Source organism: Pelecanus crispus, chromosome 7, assembly GCF_030463565.1.
Source record: "Pelecanus crispus isolate bPelCri1 chromosome 7, bPelCri1.pri, whole genome shotgun sequence".
Classification (NCBI taxonomy): domain Eukaryota; kingdom Metazoa; phylum Chordata; class Aves; order Pelecaniformes; family Pelecanidae; genus Pelecanus; species Pelecanus crispus.
The window spans coordinates 39,689,605-39,707,078 of record NC_134649.1 but is presented as its reverse complement, the minus strand read 5'-3'; the positions used below and the strand labels follow the sequence as shown (position 1 = coordinate 39,707,078).

General features: G+C 43.3%; 2 protein-coding genes across 4 annotated transcripts; one reads left to right on the top strand and one right to left on the bottom strand.

Moving 5' to 3' along the window:
* Positions 1 to 204: 204 nt before the first annotated feature.
* On the bottom strand, positions 205 to 3,417 carry LSM3 (LSM3 homolog, U6 small nuclear RNA and mRNA degradation associated). Its single transcript, XM_075714504.1, has 4 exons — positions 3,380 to 3,417; positions 2,250 to 2,360; positions 824 to 919; positions 205 to 496 (listed from the first exon to the last, which is right to left on the bottom strand). The coding sequence occupies exons 1-4, from the start codon at positions 3,398 to 3,400 to the stop codon at positions 416 to 418; spliced, it is 309 nt and encodes a 102-aa protein (XP_075570619.1). The 5' UTR covers positions 3,401 to 3,417; the 3' UTR covers positions 205 to 415.
* XPC (XPC complex subunit, DNA damage recognition and repair factor) lies at positions 2,862 to 16,868 on the top strand. 3 transcript variants are annotated; one of them, XM_075714500.1, is made up of 16 exons: positions 2,862 to 2,909; positions 4,453 to 4,651; positions 5,569 to 5,696; positions 6,536 to 6,659; positions 7,615 to 7,699; positions 8,202 to 8,359; positions 8,571 to 8,691; positions 10,088 to 10,177; positions 10,615 to 11,550; positions 12,030 to 12,190; positions 12,452 to 12,533; positions 12,995 to 13,129; positions 13,633 to 13,802; positions 14,133 to 14,226; positions 14,779 to 14,868; positions 15,529 to 16,868. In XM_075714500.1, the coding sequence occupies exons 3-16, from the start codon at positions 5,633 to 5,635 to the stop codon at positions 15,736 to 15,738; spliced, it is 2,520 nt and encodes an 839-aa protein (XP_075570615.1). In that variant the 5' UTR covers positions 2,862 to 2,909; positions 4,453 to 4,651; positions 5,569 to 5,632; the 3' UTR covers positions 15,739 to 16,868. The 3 variants fall into 3 exon arrangements, with proteins under 3 accessions (XP_075570615.1, XP_075570616.1, XP_075570614.1); XM_075714499.1 differs by lacking the exons at positions 2,862 to 2,909; positions 4,453 to 4,651; positions 6,536 to 6,659 and having other exon boundaries at positions 5,642 to 5,696; XM_075714501.1 differs by lacking the exons at positions 2,862 to 2,909; positions 4,453 to 4,651; positions 14,779 to 14,868; positions 15,529 to 16,868 and having other exon boundaries at positions 5,599 to 5,696; positions 14,101 to 14,168.
* The last annotated feature ends 606 nt before the right edge of the window (positions 16,869 to 17,474 follow it).

Genomic DNA, 17,474 nt, shown 5'->3' with positions numbered 1-17,474 from the left:
CTACATACTACAACTTAACATAGCACTAGCTCTATAGAAGAACGTAAGAATAATGTCTTCAACATAAAAACAGGACAAGTCAAATCTGAAAGATAAACCAAATTTATTTAAAACAAAAAATTAAGACAGTGCTATTGCCAAGATTGAAAAAATGAAGGATTCTTTTACTGATGTGACAAGACAGCCAATTTACAGCAGTTACATTAATTCTGAGAAAATCAGGTTGGGTGTACACTGCTTCAATTGACTACATGTACTTTCTGCAAGACAAACTGGTTCCCCTTCCCTCCCCTTCCCAAAAGAACAGAAAAACATCCTATAAAAAACATGTACAGAATTTTGAGACACATGATCGAAACACGAACCATTGTCCAAAAGCCTGAAACTTTCCCACAAGGTTAAATCCTTTGTTGCTTCAACCAACCCTCAATGGGGGAGCTACAAGCACAACGCCGTCACCTCTGACAAAGAGCATCGGAATATTCCTTTTGGTAGACTATGAAGAAGGAAAGAAAAGTTTACATTTACAAAAGCATAGTTTACAAAATGTATCTGCTAAGCATATGACCAAATTCAATCATAACAAAACACCAGAAACAACTGCAACAAATATAATCTCAAACATACAATGTTGTGGCATGCTGAAGAGATCAAAACAACTAACACCATATCTTTGCATATCCTTTGTACTTTTTAACAATTCGCCCAAAACTTCTTTTAGATCTTGGTTCAATAAGCAGTGTGCAATAAACTACTTTAACAATGTAACATAGTTTAGTTTTAAAGAAGTTTTCTATGGGGATAAATACGCTCAAGTCCTTACTTTATAAATCTCTTCATAGGTTTCTTCATCAATCTCTATTGTAGTTACAGTTTCTTCCACATCACCCAAAATCATATTTAAGTGCTGATCATATGCCTGTAGGAATGAAGTTAGTTTATTATTTCTTCCAAAATTCAAACGCAATCTCATTAAAATGAGAATTATAGCAAGACTTTCAGACATTAATTCAGCCTGATTTTTGACCAAAATATGCCACTATGTCAAAACAAAGTATTATCAGTTACAATTTCAAACATAAATGTCAACAAATGAGTACTCTGCAGCATTAAAAAAAGGGGAATACATTTATATTCACTGAAACGCTCTTCCAGGAAATAGCTCTGAAGCTCTCAGTGAGCACACATGCAAGAAGTCAGAGACAGACACACTTCATTAACATTAAACCAGCTGCACAGTCTCTGCCGCCAGTCCAGCCTCCTGGAATTGATTGCCTGTAGCCAACTTAAATTATATGAAAGCTGTAAGTCATACAATGCTACAAAAACTTAAAATAGGCACATGTTCCAAACACCTTACAAAAGCATATTGCAAACTACATGTGTCTCATGAATTTCTCCTCATCTTTGTGTTCCCAAAGGACTTGAGGCCCAGTTAACACATGGGGCAGCTGGATCTCTTCCCCAACATAGTACACTACTCAGGAAGGATGACTGACTTAATAAAAGCAAAAATCTGTCTCATTGAGAGACATATCACTCCCAGAAGAAAGCACTTAGACAAACGAGATTTGCAGAGAATCCAGCTGAGTACATATCCCATCATACCCTCATAGAGTGTGCCTTAAGAGATACTTGTTTGACAATGATAATCTCACTCTTAATTCAGTCTTAAAGAGACCTCAGGGTACTTCACAAGAAGAGGCCTACAGCATTACTGCTTATTTTACAGACACAGAAACAGAAGCCAAAAGCAGTGGAATGAATTGCTTGGTATCATTCAGGAGACAAGAAAAACAAAATACATCTCTTGAATCTCTAGAGAAGCATTTAATAGCAGACAAGTGCTGCACAAATTAGATTTTGCCACCAATCACATTACACTTTTGATAAGAGAAAGGGTTCAGCCCTTGTTACTAAGATGACTTTAACCTACTTTCTCTAACCGCTTTTGCACTTTTAACCATGAGATACAGTCACTTGCACTTTTAAACTAATTTTTTTTAAACAATAAATGGAAGAATCATAGAATCATTTGGGTTGGAGGGGACCTTTAAAGGTCATCTAGTGCAAGCCCCCTGCAATGAGCATGGACATCTTCAACTAGATCAGGTTGCTCAGAGCCCCATCCAACCTGACCATGAATGTTTCCAGGGATGGAGCCTATGTGTACCAGACTGTTGCACATAAAAAAGGCTGCCCAATGCTTAGCTGAACAAGCACGGTAGTGTTCTGAAAGTTTTACTTACATGTAGTCTGCCTCTAAGCTCTCTGTCATTCCTCATTTTGACATAGATTCGCTCATCTAGACTGAGTCTGATGAGATCAAGGGGCTCCTCTACAGTATTTGTTGTTTGTTGCTAAAAATAAAATTTTAAAAGTTATTTGTACAGAAGAAGCCTGGGAAATTTTCCATTCCTCAGTGTTTGTGAGACACAGAAAACAAACAGGTAAGAACATAGATTCAAATATTCAATCATTCCTCCACATCCCATTGAACCTGAGTGCAGCTGATATTACCACTCTACAGATATTTGCCAGCCTGAGCAAAATGAGTTAAAGGTCTTCAGTTTAGTTTGCAGCAAATCATGCCTCATGCATATTGTTGTATAAACTATATCCCTTACCAGCAACCATTGTCCATACTGCAGCAGAAAGCCTAATCTGCATGAACCAGCCAGCTTACGGACCAGCACCACACCTGTGCCATCACATGGCAGGAGTTAGAAAATCCAAACACACGCTGCCATTTTTGCCAGCACCCCTCAGTCAGCTGGGTAACTCGCTGCCCCTCCTGCCCCAAACACACGCCTCTCCTCCAGGCCTAGCTCAACACCACAGCAGTCACGTCGGGCCTCAAAGCAGGTTGGAAACCCGAACGCACACCGGGCTGAGGTCTCCTTTTTGCGGTAAGGGCATACTTTCAGGATCACAGCTAAAATGCGTCAACATTTTTATGCGTATCCCGCAGCGCTCTACCTATTTCTCTGCCAGTGAGGCAGAGCCAAGGGTATTTTCCTCAGTTGCTTTCCTCCGTTTCCCGCCTCCGGCGGTTCCTGGGGGAAACGGGCCTGAAGCGAGCCCTGTCCGCACTCCCGGCAGCGCCAGGCCCGAGGGCGCCGTGTGGCAACTCCACCGCACACAGCGAGCGCTCCCCCCGGGGGGCTGCGCCTCACGAAGGCTGCCCACGCGAGGGGCTCTGCCGGGAGGCACGCCCAAAGCCTGCCTCCATCTTACGCCCCTCCCGCCGCGGAGGCCCCCCCAGGCCCGCGGAGGGAAGGCGGGAGGCGGCGGGAGGCGCCGGGAGCGCGGGCCCAGCCGCAGACGGGGAAGGCCTCGCCGCTGCCTCCCGCCCCGAGGGAAGCAGGGAGCCGCTCACCTGGTCCACCTCATCCGCCATCTTTTAAACCGCCTCCCGCGCTCTCCCGCGAGACTTTATGGCCCTTCCCCTTCCCCTGCGACGGGGGCGGGCCGGGGGGCGGTGGCGGCACGGCGGGGGCAGCGGCGGGGGCCGCGGCGGGGGCCGCAGCCGGGCCACTCCCGCGGGAGCGCCATGGCCAGGAAGCGCAAAGCATCGCCCCGGCCGGCGGCTGCCAGCAAGAGGCGCTCCGGGGGGCTGGGGGCGCCGCGGGACGAGCCGGAGCCGAAGGAGGAGGAGGAGGAGGAGGAGGGTGAGTGGCGGGCGGGAGGCCGTGCCATGCCGCGCCGGGCCGGAGCTGCGCCATCGCCGGGGCTTGGGGCCCCTCCCGGGCTCTGGCGTTTCGGGGGATGAGGGCGCGGCGAGTGTCAGCTCGCTCGCAGCGCAGCGCTGGGCCTCGGCAGCCGCCCTGAGGAAGGGGCCGTTACCTCGGGCTGGAGGCGTGGGTAGCTGTCCGCCGCAGTGCCAGCGGGCGGGGCGATTCGCACAGAAATCGGCGGGTTAAATCCGTGTACGAAATGTCCGGCGGGGCCCACACGCTGTCTGGAAGACCTGACAAAGGCTGAAAATCGGGCACTGAGGGACCCGGCGAGGGTTTGTCTCGCCTCAGCCGTGGCGGGGCTGCGGACACCCCCCCGCTGCAGCGGCGGCCGGAGGCGGCCGTGACATGCGGGTCCGTGGCCCAGGAGGTGCCCTGGAGAAAGTTCTCCACAGCAGCTTCACAAAATAATAATTTCTCGTGAGTGACAAGTACGATGCTTGTTTTTCAACTGACCCCATTGGTACGACTATAGGAATCTTTATATACTTCTTGTGCATTACATTATTATGAGTATTTTCCTTAAACAGGTCTTGTTCAATTCTTACCCAATTCAATTATTACATTTCAGTTCAGAAACAATAACATGCTTGTCATTGTGAGTGCTCACTTTCTTCTGTAGCTGGCTCTAATGTAGTCCGTGGACATACTGTTTCTGATTGCCATGGTAAGACTTAATCCTTTAACATATCTTCCTTTCTTCTGTCCCATGCAGATGATTTTGAAGAGGAAAAGCCCAGTATAAAGAAGAACAACTCAAAAGCTCTGGCTAGGAAGAAGGAAGAAGACTGTCATACTGGAGTTTCCAACTCAGCAAATAAGTCTTCAAAACAAAAAGGGGCAAAATCACTAATAAAAGAAAACAAAAAAATTACTAAAAATAAAGGTAATCGTAACAAAGAGGAAACTTTCAGGTAAGTTTACTTACTATCATTCAAGTCTATAGGAACTCTCTGTGGTTACATGTTATTTGTTTAGGGCCCAGTGCTGCATGTGTGAATGTGAGCAGTTTGTTTTAGGCTATCAGTCCAATTCAGTACATTTGTGTCACACAGCTGGACAGAAATACCGTCTTATTCATTACAGAATCAGTCCTGAGGAAGGTAGTGTATATGGGAAGCAAGTATGTGAGCCTTTTCAAATTCAGTGATTTAAATATAAAATTTTACTTCATTTGTTATAGTTTTTACATGGGACTAAGGAGGCTTTATGGAATGCAGCATGAATAGAAATGTTGGCCTGACATTTGGGTTTAAAATGATGAGCCGAAATCTTTAAACATATCATTCTCTGGTGTATTTTGGATTCCGAGTATAATATCAGCATGGTCTGCCCATGGAAATTGCTATAGAAAATGAATTAATAAAAATAAATTAAACTGATTGGTCTCATTTCACTGGCCAGCCAGAGCCTTGGGTATTAGTGTAGTGAAACAGAAACAGTTCCAATTTCAGTACACTTTGAAGGTTCAGTAAGAACAAATGATTCAGCAAACCATTTCTCCAAGGACAGATTTGTACAAGCTGTTCGAAAGGATGGGGCCTTTTATAGGTTCAGGCATCTTCCTTCCTGAACATCCTTGCAGAACCAGGACCTACGTTTGCACTGAAAAAGTGTTGCTCTATTGAGCCCATGGTTATTTATGGCAAAGACGGTTTGCTTTATGGAGCAGGTATCTGTGGTTTAATTGTCAAATACTCAACCTGTTGTTACTGATGCAGAGGTCATGCTTGATTTATTTCGCTATTTTTAGTGTGTTCTTTCTCTATTTTTTTAAATAAACAAGCACCTGTACTTCCTGATGCTAAACCCATTTTAATAATTTTAACAGTGACTCACTGAAGCACCCTCGGAAGGAGATAAAGTTGAAGAGAGAATCTCCTGTTAAAAAAGAGATGGATGAAGATGATACTGACGATGATGATGATGAAAGTGAAGATGAATGGGAGGACGTGGAAGGTAACAATTGCATGTTTATTCATTTTAAGATATTCTTATACACAATTTTTTTTTCGTACTTTGATTTTTGAACCATTTCTCATTTGGATTCAGGTAAATGTATATACTCTGTATACCTAAAATATGCTCCATGTGCACTATCTGTATCTTTAAATGCTCATATCTCACAATGCTTTTACAATGGTTCCAAAGTAGAAAAAATGCAGAGAACTACTGACCTGATGGTAGTGCTTTGAATTTGACTATTTGTTGGCTTATGTTAAAATTATGCTATCACGCACAAAGCACTTTCTCAGGTGTTTGTGTTGTCTGATATTGAGCAGCTAAGAATGAGTAGGTTTGAAGATTGAAAACTGCAACTTCCTAGTAAAGGAGAGTGGAGATGAAATCAACTGAGCCATTCGATTAGGTGGCCATCAACAAACTGTGGTAAGAATTGTGATGATCATAATCTTCGTATTTTGCTGGATTTATGGATTTATGCCTTCTAAAGTGAAGAGTTCCATTTTTTTTTCTTTGCTACTCTACAAGTACCCTTCAAGTCACATCTCCTTCATTCACCTTTCTCCTGATTGAGTTTGCCTGTGGCAGTCACTTGCTATTAGACTGTGCTGAGCTGATTCCTCAACAGCAGGTGACTGGCATCCCACAGTTATCTGAAATAACTGAGCACACAGAGTGTTATGGAAGATCCAGGAGCTGGTATTATTGGGAATGTTCTGTTTGTAGGTTGTTTGAACACTTGAGAAGGAATAGGTAGGTTCTTATCCTATTGTCGGACCTCCCCGGGGCCTCTATTCCATATTTACTTATCATTTAGTAGTATTTTATTTTTCCAGAACTCCAGGAACCTGCCACAGATAAATTAGAAGAAGCTGCTGTTCTTCCAGCAGCAGTGCTGCCAAGTAATCCTGTCGAGATAGAGATTGAAACCCCAGAGCAGGTGAAGAAAAGAGAGAGGAGGTAAGACCAGGGAAGGCAGTGGAGGGCCATTAAAGGATGAAGTTAAAAATACGCTGTCTTGACTGTCACTGATTTGCTCCGTTCTGGGTGGAAATCCCTACTCTGTGCAGACTGTTGAATTGGAATGATGTGAGGTCATGGGATGGAGAACAGTTTACACAGTGACAATTTTACCAAAAATCTTCAGTGGAAGTTGGTGGGAATGGAGATTTTTCAGCTTCCTTGAAAATCAAGCATGTAACTTCTTTGTGCTTTAATATCTACATTTCCAAACCAGGGACAGTAGTAGCTCTTTTCAGGGAGAGCTGTGGGTGAATGGCACTGTTGTACTGTAAATATCTTAACAGCTCAGGTGGAAGCCTCTGTGTGCCCATACCTGAGGTGTGAATAGGAGGGTGAAATGAATGTCCTTGGCAGCTGGGAGCATTATACCAAGGAAGGCCTTCTCTGTGTGGCGGCTGGAGGCTTGATGATAATCTTGTGCTGCTGCAGGATGGGCACTGTCCCAGGCCAGCCCTTCATAACAAAGCAACCAGAATATCTGTAGCCTTTCAGTTCAAAGACTTCATCAATGAAGAGAAAACCATTTTCCAGGAATCTGAATGGAATGCTAATGGTAACCAAAAAGTCAAACAATTCAGACAGTGAATTGCAAGCTTAGTATGGAGCTGTCCAAAGCTGTCTGGTAGGAAACTGTAGGCACATAAAGTTAGGTGGAATTTAGGCCATCTGAATATACCCAAGATCTCAGTAGTCAGGTATGTGGAGTTCACAGTTTAGTAGTCATAAGCAGCCTGTATGCCTATTCACATAGCCAGTGACTAAACTTTTGTTAAGTGTGCACAGAAGATTCTCTGGGATGGATTCTCTTTGTGAACTGATCCAATTCAGGAATCTAGAAGGGCAAGTCCATAGAAAACCCACAACATCCATTTCTTTTTGTAATCTTATGCAGAGAAAAAAGGAAAGCCGAGTTTGAGATGTATCTTCGGAGAATGATGAAACGTTTCTGCAAGGAGGTTCGTGAGGACACACATAAGGTATTGGTCACAGAGAAACCTGGCAGAGAAAAAAACTGAGCATAAATATGTCTGAAGTGATTCATAATGAAGAAGAAACTAATTTTGATCACATAATTTGGGGCCCTGGCTAGAAGTGAAAAAATAAAAAGGCTGTAGTCCTGACAAGTGCTCATCAGACTTCTGCTAAACTGTAATTCAGAAACATCAGTGCCTGCATTAATAAAATTCTAAATCAAAGCAGATGTGAGCAGGGTGTGTATTTCTGCATTGAGTGTGTGTCTGCTCATACTGTTGGGGTTAAACTGTCAGTCATGTAGAGCAGGGGACGCTTCAAGGCTTTACTGTCTTCTGATGGTGATCTGAAGACAGCCCGGTGTCCACCTTGTGTATGCTTGGGAGGCTTCATTGTTGCCTGTCTCCGTTAAAAGGAGCAGTAAAGCCTTCCGCCTCTATACCATGGACAATAGTTACAGCAGAGAAAATCCCTTGTGAACTCACTGTAGAAACTTTTTTCTCTCAGGTTCACCTGTTGTGTTTATTAGCAAATGGTTTCTACAGGAACAGGATCTGCAGCCAGCCAGATCTTCATGCCATTGGTCTATCCATCATTCCCACCCACTTCACAAAAGTGCCTGCAGGCCAAGTGGACCTCCTCTACCTTTCCAACTTGGTGAAATGGTAAAACTCTGTCTCCTCATCAAGCTGTCGCATAGAATGTAGAGCCAGGGTTCAGGGAGAGGGGTAAATGTAATTACCAGTTTTCAGTGATTTTTCTGATTTTAAATACAAGGGTGAGAGTCTGTCCTTTTTACAGAAGGAAAGGATGAACTATGAACTTTAAGAATACAGTCACAAACACTAGACAATAAGTAGGTGTCTCCTATTTCAGGTTTGTTGGCACCTTCACTGTCAATGATGAGCTTTCTGTTGAAAAAGGAGAGCCTCTTCAGTCGACCTTGGAGAGGCGCTTTGCCATCTATGCTGCACGAAATGATGAAGAGTTGGTTCATGTAAGTGACTGGGAAGTGCAGGGCTGGTTGCTGAGTTTGGGTGCTAGATCAGTGCTGTAGTGCTGCCAGGTCATACACAAAGTGGTGGTTGAGGGATGGATTTGAAGAAAACAAATTGGTGACTTAGGTGATTCTGTGGCTTTTTTTTGTTGTTGTATTTTTATCTGGAGTCCTTCTGTGATTAAATTATTCAATTTGAACTGTGCCTAACTAGAGCCTCTAGTTCTGGTTGGTGTCACTGTGTGCTCTGTGTTCTGCTGTGGATGGCTTTATAGATAGTGTATAGATCTTCTTGTTCCTAAGCATGCGTTGGCTTCTTTATATTGCTTTAGCAGTGTAGATCAAAGAAAACCAGCTTAATAGGTTTCTTCTGAAATACTGATTTGAGTGAGGAAATTCTTGGGCTTACTTGCAGCCAGAGAGACTCTTCACGTATCTTGGAGTTAGAAGGTTGGTAGTTTGTTACTATGAGTCACCATTGAAGGCCAAAGGAATTGAGCTTTGATTTAGAGCAGCCTGAGGCCAAGGCTTCAAAAGGACTTGAACTCTACAGTCATTTTGTGGTGGAATTGGATTAAGGGAAGAAGTGGAGTCAGTTGCTTCAAGTCACGTGGAGATTTTGGTAAAACAACCAAGGGAGGGTGAAACACAGGAGATCATATTGACAGGGGACATTTGAAAGAGCAGAAACAAGCTGCTGCTTTGCAGGTGCGTGCCTTGCAGCTCTGCCCTGTTTCTGATAAAGTGGGATGTTGCAGCTTCTCTGCTGCAAAGCAGGAAGGAGTTGTGGTGGCTTTGCAAATTTGCTATGGAAATGCAGAGATGTCACTTCCTGGGACAGGAGGAAAAGACAAAGCAAGCCTTGCTTAGGCAGCTTCAGTTGTCCCATGCAGAAAGGCAGTTGCCAGGTGACAGCTGTTAGCCACTCAGTTGTGACTGTAATGACATTCTCTTCAGAGATGGTTGGTGTTTCTGCTGGTTTCAGCTGGTGGTATGTAGCTGGCTGTGGCCACCTTTGGGAGGCAGGATTTAGAGTCATCTTACTCAGTTTTCCTCAAGAATGAGAGACTGATAGGGTAGATGGGATTTGGGTGAATTACTGTGTCTGCTCCAGCAAGATGGTTCATTTAGCCTCTTTAAGAATTGGTTCCTCATCTGTGAGTTAACAGCAGTACCCCTGTCACAGCAGTAACATAAATAAGAGCCAGAGGAGACTGTGCGGTGCTTTAGTACTGTAGCAGCTGGGCTACCTACACATCTGTGTCAGTGTGTACAGCACTGAGTAAAAGGTAGGAATGAAAATTATTTGTGACAGAACCCAGACTGTAAAAGCTTGAAGAGATTTTTTTGTATACCTTGAAAAAAGGTTAAACATGCTTTATTTTTTCTTTTGCAGATATTTTTAATTATTCTGCGAGCGTTGCAGCTGCTGTGTCGCCTTGTGCTGTCTTTTCAGCCTATTCCTCTCAAGGAGACAGGAGCAAAGGTAGATTTTGTTAGGTGTGGAATATGGAATAGGTCACTGATTTAGAGAGTAGGATTGAAAAATCTTTCTGGCTGTTGAAGCTTGAAGTGAATTGCTTACTGCGTGAACCAGGGTGATGACAATGTTCTGTCTATAGTACAGAAGACACTGTTAATTTTTTTGTTTCTCCTTTAAAAAAACCACCCATTTTATGTGTTTCAGCAAAGACTTCTTAGGCTTCAGTGGTTTTAAATTTCCTTAAAACTTAGACAGCAAACACATACTTCTTGAGTATACCTCCCTTCAGCCATTTGCCTGAAGTTTTCAAGTCCCTAAGACATGCAGATTTACCATGGTGGCCAACCTTTGGTCTGCATGCACCTCATGCTGATTTCAGTCTTTTTTTTTAATATATTCTTAGCCATGGTAGTAAAAGTGACCTAGCCTCTTTCTTGCAGGGAAAAAGCTTGTCCAAGAGGCAGTCTCTCAGCAGTACCTCTGAGGGGCAGGAGAGCTCTGCCACAACACCCAAAGCTGTGGCAAAAAAATGCCCCTGCAGAAAAGCCAAACAGGATGAAAAATCCTCAGAGAGCGAAGGCGGCAACAAGGAGGCAAATAAACGCAAAACTGCTCAGACCAAAAGGACACCCAAGTCAAAGTTGACTACAGGCAGCCAGGAACAGAAGGAATCTAGTAATGAAGAGAGCATTTTAGTGGAAAAAGATGTGCCAGTCAGGCCCAAGAATGATCGTCGGAGACAAGTGGCCTCCAAAGTGTGTTACAAAGAAGAGAGTGGAAGTGATGAGGGCAGTGTTTCGGACTTCGAGGTGTCAAAGGAGGAGAGTGATCTCTCTGATGAGGATTTTGAAACTGTCTCTAAAAGGCGGAGGAGCTCACTGGGCTCCCAGAAGTCAAAGGTAACGGCTATAAAAAGGCCCAAAACTGAGACTTCAGAACCAAGGCTATCAAAAAATTCATATGGAGCTGAGCCTAGGCCAGCAAAAAGTACGGCTGCAGCCTTGCCTCATGCACAGAGGAAGAGAAACAAAATAATTTCTAGTGATGAGGATGATGGACAGCAGGAGGTAAGGAAAGTGATGGGCACAGACCAGTGGCTGGAGGTTTTCCTTGAACATGAGGACAAGTGGGTGTGTGTAGACTGTGTTCATGGCAATGTTGGCCAGCCCCAGCTGTGCTTCACATACGCCACAAAGCCGCTTTTCTATATTGTGGGATTTGACAATGATGGGAGTGTCAGGGATGTGACGCAAAGATATGACCCAGTGTGGATGACCGCAACAAGGAAGAGTCGTGTGGACCCTGAGTGGTGGGAAGACACGCTGCAGCCATATAAAAGTCCCTATGTGGAAAGAGACAAGAAGGAGGAAAATGAGGTAAATGGCAATAAGTTATTCAGGACATTTAGTGCTAGGAGTCCAGTCCTTGGATTCTCATTCAGGCAAAAATCATTAGGAATCTTTCCATGAGGAAGGAAGTTTGTATTTGAGCTTGAAATGGTCAGATTGAGCATGTTTTAAAGGGAACATACAACAATAGATTAAAATAATACCAAATTGGAGGCTGTTCAGAGAAATGTGGGTAGCAAAAGTACCAGACAGCCCATGATGGAAACTTACTAATGTGGTTTCTGTACAGTTTAGCATTACCCTTCTCGGAGAGAGTCTTTAAAGTACGTAGAACTGGGTACACATCTAAGTACCTATTTGCAACAAGAACGCTTTGGTCTGTTGGTTCATCTGATTAAGTTTCTGGTGTTTTTTTCCTCTTATCCATACTATAATCATTCTTACTTTATTACAAAGGGTGGTGCAAGAGAGTTGTGAAATCACTCTTCTTTGTATAATTCCTACAGTTTCAAGTTAAGCTTCAAGATCAGCCTCTACCAACAGCAATTGGAGAGTACAAAAACCACCCACTTTATGCACTGAAGAGGCACCTCTTGAAATATCAGGCGATCTACCCTGAGTCAGCTGCTGTCCTAGGGTACTGCAGGGGAGAGGCCGTCTACTCCAGGTGAGTGGTGCGCATGTTGTCATGTGTGACTGTGATCTTTGTAACAAATTTAAGAGCTAATTTGCGTGAAGACCACGATGGTAATCAGCAGTAGTCTCAGGCCAAATGCATAGACAGGGTGAGGCATTTAGCTCCTTAGACAGCATTTGCATATCACTTAGATACAGCTTTTTTACAATTCCTAACATGTGAATAACAGTTTGGAAGTCTCTTATGGGGAGAATTCAGAACTCTTATGGTGCTTCCTTCTGGCCTTTTTAGAGACTGCGTACACACACTGCACTCCAAGGACACTTGGCTGAAGCAAGCTCGAGTGGTGAGGATCGGAGAAGTGCCTTACAAGGTAAGAGGGTTTGAATTCCTCCTGTGCAACATATCTGCCCTCTAAAGTTCAAGCTCAGTTCTCTTAGGGGTTTTGCCTTCTCTGTCAGCAGATGCAGATTTCTCACTTGCTTCCATGGTTTGTGGTAGCTGCATTGCGAATCTGTCCACCTACTGTGCCTATAGTTCCTATATACTACCCAAAGCTCAGCTATCTCTTCTTCCCACCCCAAGGGTATCTCGCAGAACTGCACCCTTTCCATCTTCTTTAAAGGCATCCTAGTGTTTTATATGAACTGCAGGATCTGGCTCCCCATTACATACAGGTGCCATGGGTTATCATTTATAAGCAATCGATACTGAAGCTGGGAAACAGACATTTCTTCTGTCCCAGAGCCTTCTCCTTTGATGTCCTAGGAAAGTCTGAAATCACTGGCAGCTTCTTGTTATGGTGTTACAGGCTTGGTCATTGTATTTGCACAGATGGTGAAAGGATTTTCCAACCAGGCGAGGAAGGCACGCCTTGCAGAGCCTGCAAGCCAGGATAAAGAGGACCTGGCACTGTTTGGTCGCTGGCAGACAGAGGAGTATCAGCCACCTGTAGCAGTGGATGGAAAGGTAGCTAGGAAGGCGGAGGGCTGGTGTTAAAGGAAATGTTTGTATGGAGCTGTGGGCTTTATTTTTCCAGAAGTTGCATGTTTCGGAGGTGAGATCAGTCAATAACGTCTGGATTCAAGATTAAGACTTCTGAGGTAACTGTACTCAGGAGGAAATGGTCAAAACTTCACTGAGGCCTTTCTTTCCTGAGTACAAGTAATGAGTGCTAGCAGTGCAGACTGCTAACTTTATCATTTCATTGATCCAATTTGTCTACCCCATGTTTGTTTTGCTAATTCTCTGCATTACAGCCTGGGTAACAAGGCCTGGGCAGAGAACATAACTAGGAGATAACCATGGAGCTAAAATCTAGGCTTGTGCCCTGTCATGTGAATATTAATCGCATACTAGAGTGGAATGTAGGAGGTCAGAAGGAAGGGAGAGTCCCTGAGTTGCAGCAGGGATTTTCACCTCTCTCCAGAGAGCAGGAGTGTCACCATTTCTCTTTAATTTTGCAATAACAGGTTCCTCGGAATGAATATGGAAATGTTTATCTCTTCCTGCCATCCATGTTACCCATTGGCTGTGTGCAGCTGAGACTCCCAAACTTGAACAGATTGGCGCGGAAGTTGGACATTGACTGTGCTCAAGCCATCACTGGATTTGATTTTCACGGTGGCTACTCGCACCCAGTGTATGTAAAGCTGCTTTGTTGCCGCTGATAGATTTTGATGTCCTGCAGAATCTGTATACCCTGTGTTAAGGAGCATATGCCCTTCTCTTCTGTGCTAGTAGTGGCAGTGGAGTCAGTGGCCCTGGCATACAGAAGTGACTTTGTATGCTTTCAGAGTCTGCACTTGTGTGGGGATGATAGGTGACAAGTTACATGCTTAGATCCTATGAGACAGACAGATGGTTCTGTCATTGTTCAGTAGCTTGCTTTTGGTTTAGCTGGGTCAGCAGGCATTTGCTTCCTTTCTTTTTTCTTCTAGTAGCTGACAGAGGATTGTGTTCTCCTTCCTAGTACCGATGGCTACGTTGTCTGTGAGGAGTATAAAGAGGTCCTCATTGCTGCCTGGGAGAACAAGCAAGCAGAAATAGAAAAGAAGGAGAAGGAGGTGAGAATTATTTTTGCAGCTTCATAATTGTTACATCTATTAAGTAAATTTCATTTAAACTGTGGACGGTCAAACAAGAGTTGTCTGTGTAAGCAACAGACGCAGAGCTCTGTGGCAGTGAGCAGCTAGTTGTGTCCCCCAAATGCCCCATTTTGAGCTTGCTGTCCAGACTGCAGTGGGATGCAATACAAGTGTGTAGCAATATCTGAAATAGTGCATACTCTGGAATAGTTTTCCATGGGTGCTGGGAAACAAAAATGAGGAACACATATACGAGATTAAAGTTTTGGAGGTGGTTCTGGTGTAATTTACAGAGTCAGGGTGCACATTAGAAAGTGACAGTAATTCATGTATTTAGCAGATAATTGGACACCAATACATTTTACTCTTAAGAATCCTACCGGCCTATAATCTGTTAATGTGACACATTTAAGTTGGTGTGTTTCTTTTTAATGCCAGTTTAAAATCTTCAAACTTCCATTTTCTGTGGGCATAAATACATTGAAATTAACAATAGTAAATTTTCCTCTTTTCAATAACAATCCCCCACAGAAGCGTGAGAAAAGAGCTCTGGGGAACTGGAAGCTGCTGACTAAAGGACTTCTCATCAGAGAGAGACTGAAGCAACGCTACTCCATCAAGGTATTCTGCATTTCTATTAGTGATTTCTTTTCAGGATGATATTTCTCTACTGAGTGAGTTTTTTCCCAGTCTTTCCAATGTGTCCTATTTCCAGCTGTAGAATGTAGAACTCCCAGAGTGTAGTTGGTCAAAAATCTTTTTCTTTCCTGTTGTTAGCATGTGACTAGCAACTAGTAAAAAAAACTACACCAGAAATTGAATGTGGTCATGTCCCTGAAAGATTCATTATTATTTAACAAGAGATTAGTTTCCCGTAGCATCATTTTTTTGGTGTTATTTTCTGTTTTGACATACCACCTTCCTAGATTTATGCCTCCAAGCCAGCAAGTAGCTAACAGGATGAGAGGGGCTGCTTTTTGTTACGAAGTCAGATGTTTCAGTTCTTAATCTTTTCCCCATTGAGAAAGGTGAAAAGCATGATCTTTTTAAAGCAGGTTTATTTTTATTCTTCCGCAGCCAAACGTATTTTTCTTGTGTTGAAAGAGTGCTTGATAGCCAGGAGTAGAAACACACTGCTTTGGGTGAGAAGCCCAAACCAGAGCAGCCAACTTCTGTAATGTCATTAAGTGTCGCTGTGATCGAAGACAAGCCCTTTTAGAAAGGGGTAGTTACGAGTGATTCCTAGAGCAACTTTCTGGTTTTCACACCTGTTTTTTCCAGACTGAGCTGTCAGCACCTGAGACAGAGAAAGGAGCAGGATTCTCTTCTGATGAAGAAGGAGGTCCAAGTTCAGAGACTGCAGTAGAGAATGCAGCTATTTGTTGGCCCCAAAATCGCCAGTTCGAGAAAAAAGAAGAGAAGACAACCAGAAAGAGCAAGCGAGAAAAGAAAGGAGAAGCAGCACAGTTGTTCCCTTTTGAGAAACTGTGATCAGGACAAGCATTTCTTTGCCATTTCCAGATGCAAGAAGAGTCATAGAAGTATCCTTTGCCAGTTAAGGACTTAGTCTTCCTGTGCACTTGTTTCTGAGCTATCAGGGACCACCCTAATTCAGTATCAAGAGTTTCTTTTGCTATCACAGGTAATTAGGGTTCATCATTTTATCCTTGGACTTAGGAGAAGCAGATGTACAGTTGTACCTTCTGAGAAGATCACTTTGTGCTGTTGGGGTTTTTTGCTCTCTTCTGTGTCACTCAGCGCTCATAATTCTGTTTTCTGAGGCATTCCTTTCATTAGCACCGTCTTTTACCATTTTTCTCCTTTCCGTTTTTTCCTGCTTGCTCAGAACTAAAGCATGCAGCTGCTATTTAACCATCTGTGGTGAGCTGGCCAAAAGACTACTAACGCCCTCTTTGATTCATACCTTATCCACATCAGTGGTGAGGTAGAGTTCTGGTCTTACTGTCTTATCATCGCAGAAGGGGAAATACTTCCTCTAAGGTGCAAAAAAAGCATGCAATCAAGATTTGGAGGAATCTGAAAATTTACTGTCTAAAGAATACCTGCCTTTTTTGAAAACTCAGTTTTGGCTTTTCAGCCTACAATCTTCCTTTACTTTCAGAAATGTTGTGCATTAGAAGGGAGAAGCCCTGTCCTCATTTCAAACTTAAGGTTAAATATGTCTTCTTAATTAGTTTGAATATATACATACTTGTTTCAGTTTTGTTTTATCAAGACCGTGTGGATATGTTCTGGAGCAAAGCATGTAAAACTGGCTGAGTGTCATCGTCAGAAACAAAATTCAGTGAAACCAGAGAGCTCTTGTAAATGTTACCCAGTACCTACGCATGTAAAAACTGTTAAGAGAGGAATGTTAAATCTATACAAGCTTTTCCTGCAGTTTTGTAATAGAAATGCTGATCTGTCTTTTTGCAGTATTTTTATAATTAAATTACACTGACACTCTCTCTTTAAAAATAGAGGAGACTACAGTCTAGTCATTAGTGGACATGGTCACAGAGGAAAGATTGAAATGCAAGAAAATGGCTTGCGTTTAATTATGTTCAGAAAAAAATCTATTTTTGTACTGTATTTGTAGAACAAAATAAAGTACAGAAAAAGAGTATGTTGTCCGTTACACTTCCCCTCTGGCCAGCTCATTCCTCTGTAAGCAGCTCTATTTCCCTGGAAGGACTCTCGTGCAAGGATAAGAACATGCCATGGTATTTCCAGAAGTCCCAAGTCGGGTGCCAGGATATCCCAGAGCTGGCTGCTTCTGAACTGTTTGAATATTAAGGGTCTTCATTCTGAATGTTTAGTTTTTGCTACCAAATTCTAAATAAGTAGAGACCAACCTAAGTTGGAGGCTTGGGGAGTAGATATGACCTTTATATAAGGCTTCAAGAAAAATTCTAAATCTTGCATGAACTGGTAAAACTGCAGAGGGCACAGAGAATGTAGTTCCTTCCATGTTAGTCGTTGTGCTGATAGGCAGGATACACCCCGAGATGAGTACTTTGAATGCGAGGGCCCACGTCCAGCTCCTGGTGGCATCTGTAATTTTTCATCTGCTTAAAATGGAAGCTGGTACCAGCTGTACTGAGGCAACTCCATACTTCCTAACTTGGGACACTCAGCACAGATACACGGAAGTTACGAGTCTAGTGACTATTTATAGTCAGCAGGGAAAGAGACAGTAACATCTTTGGGTGGCAGGATCCTACTTC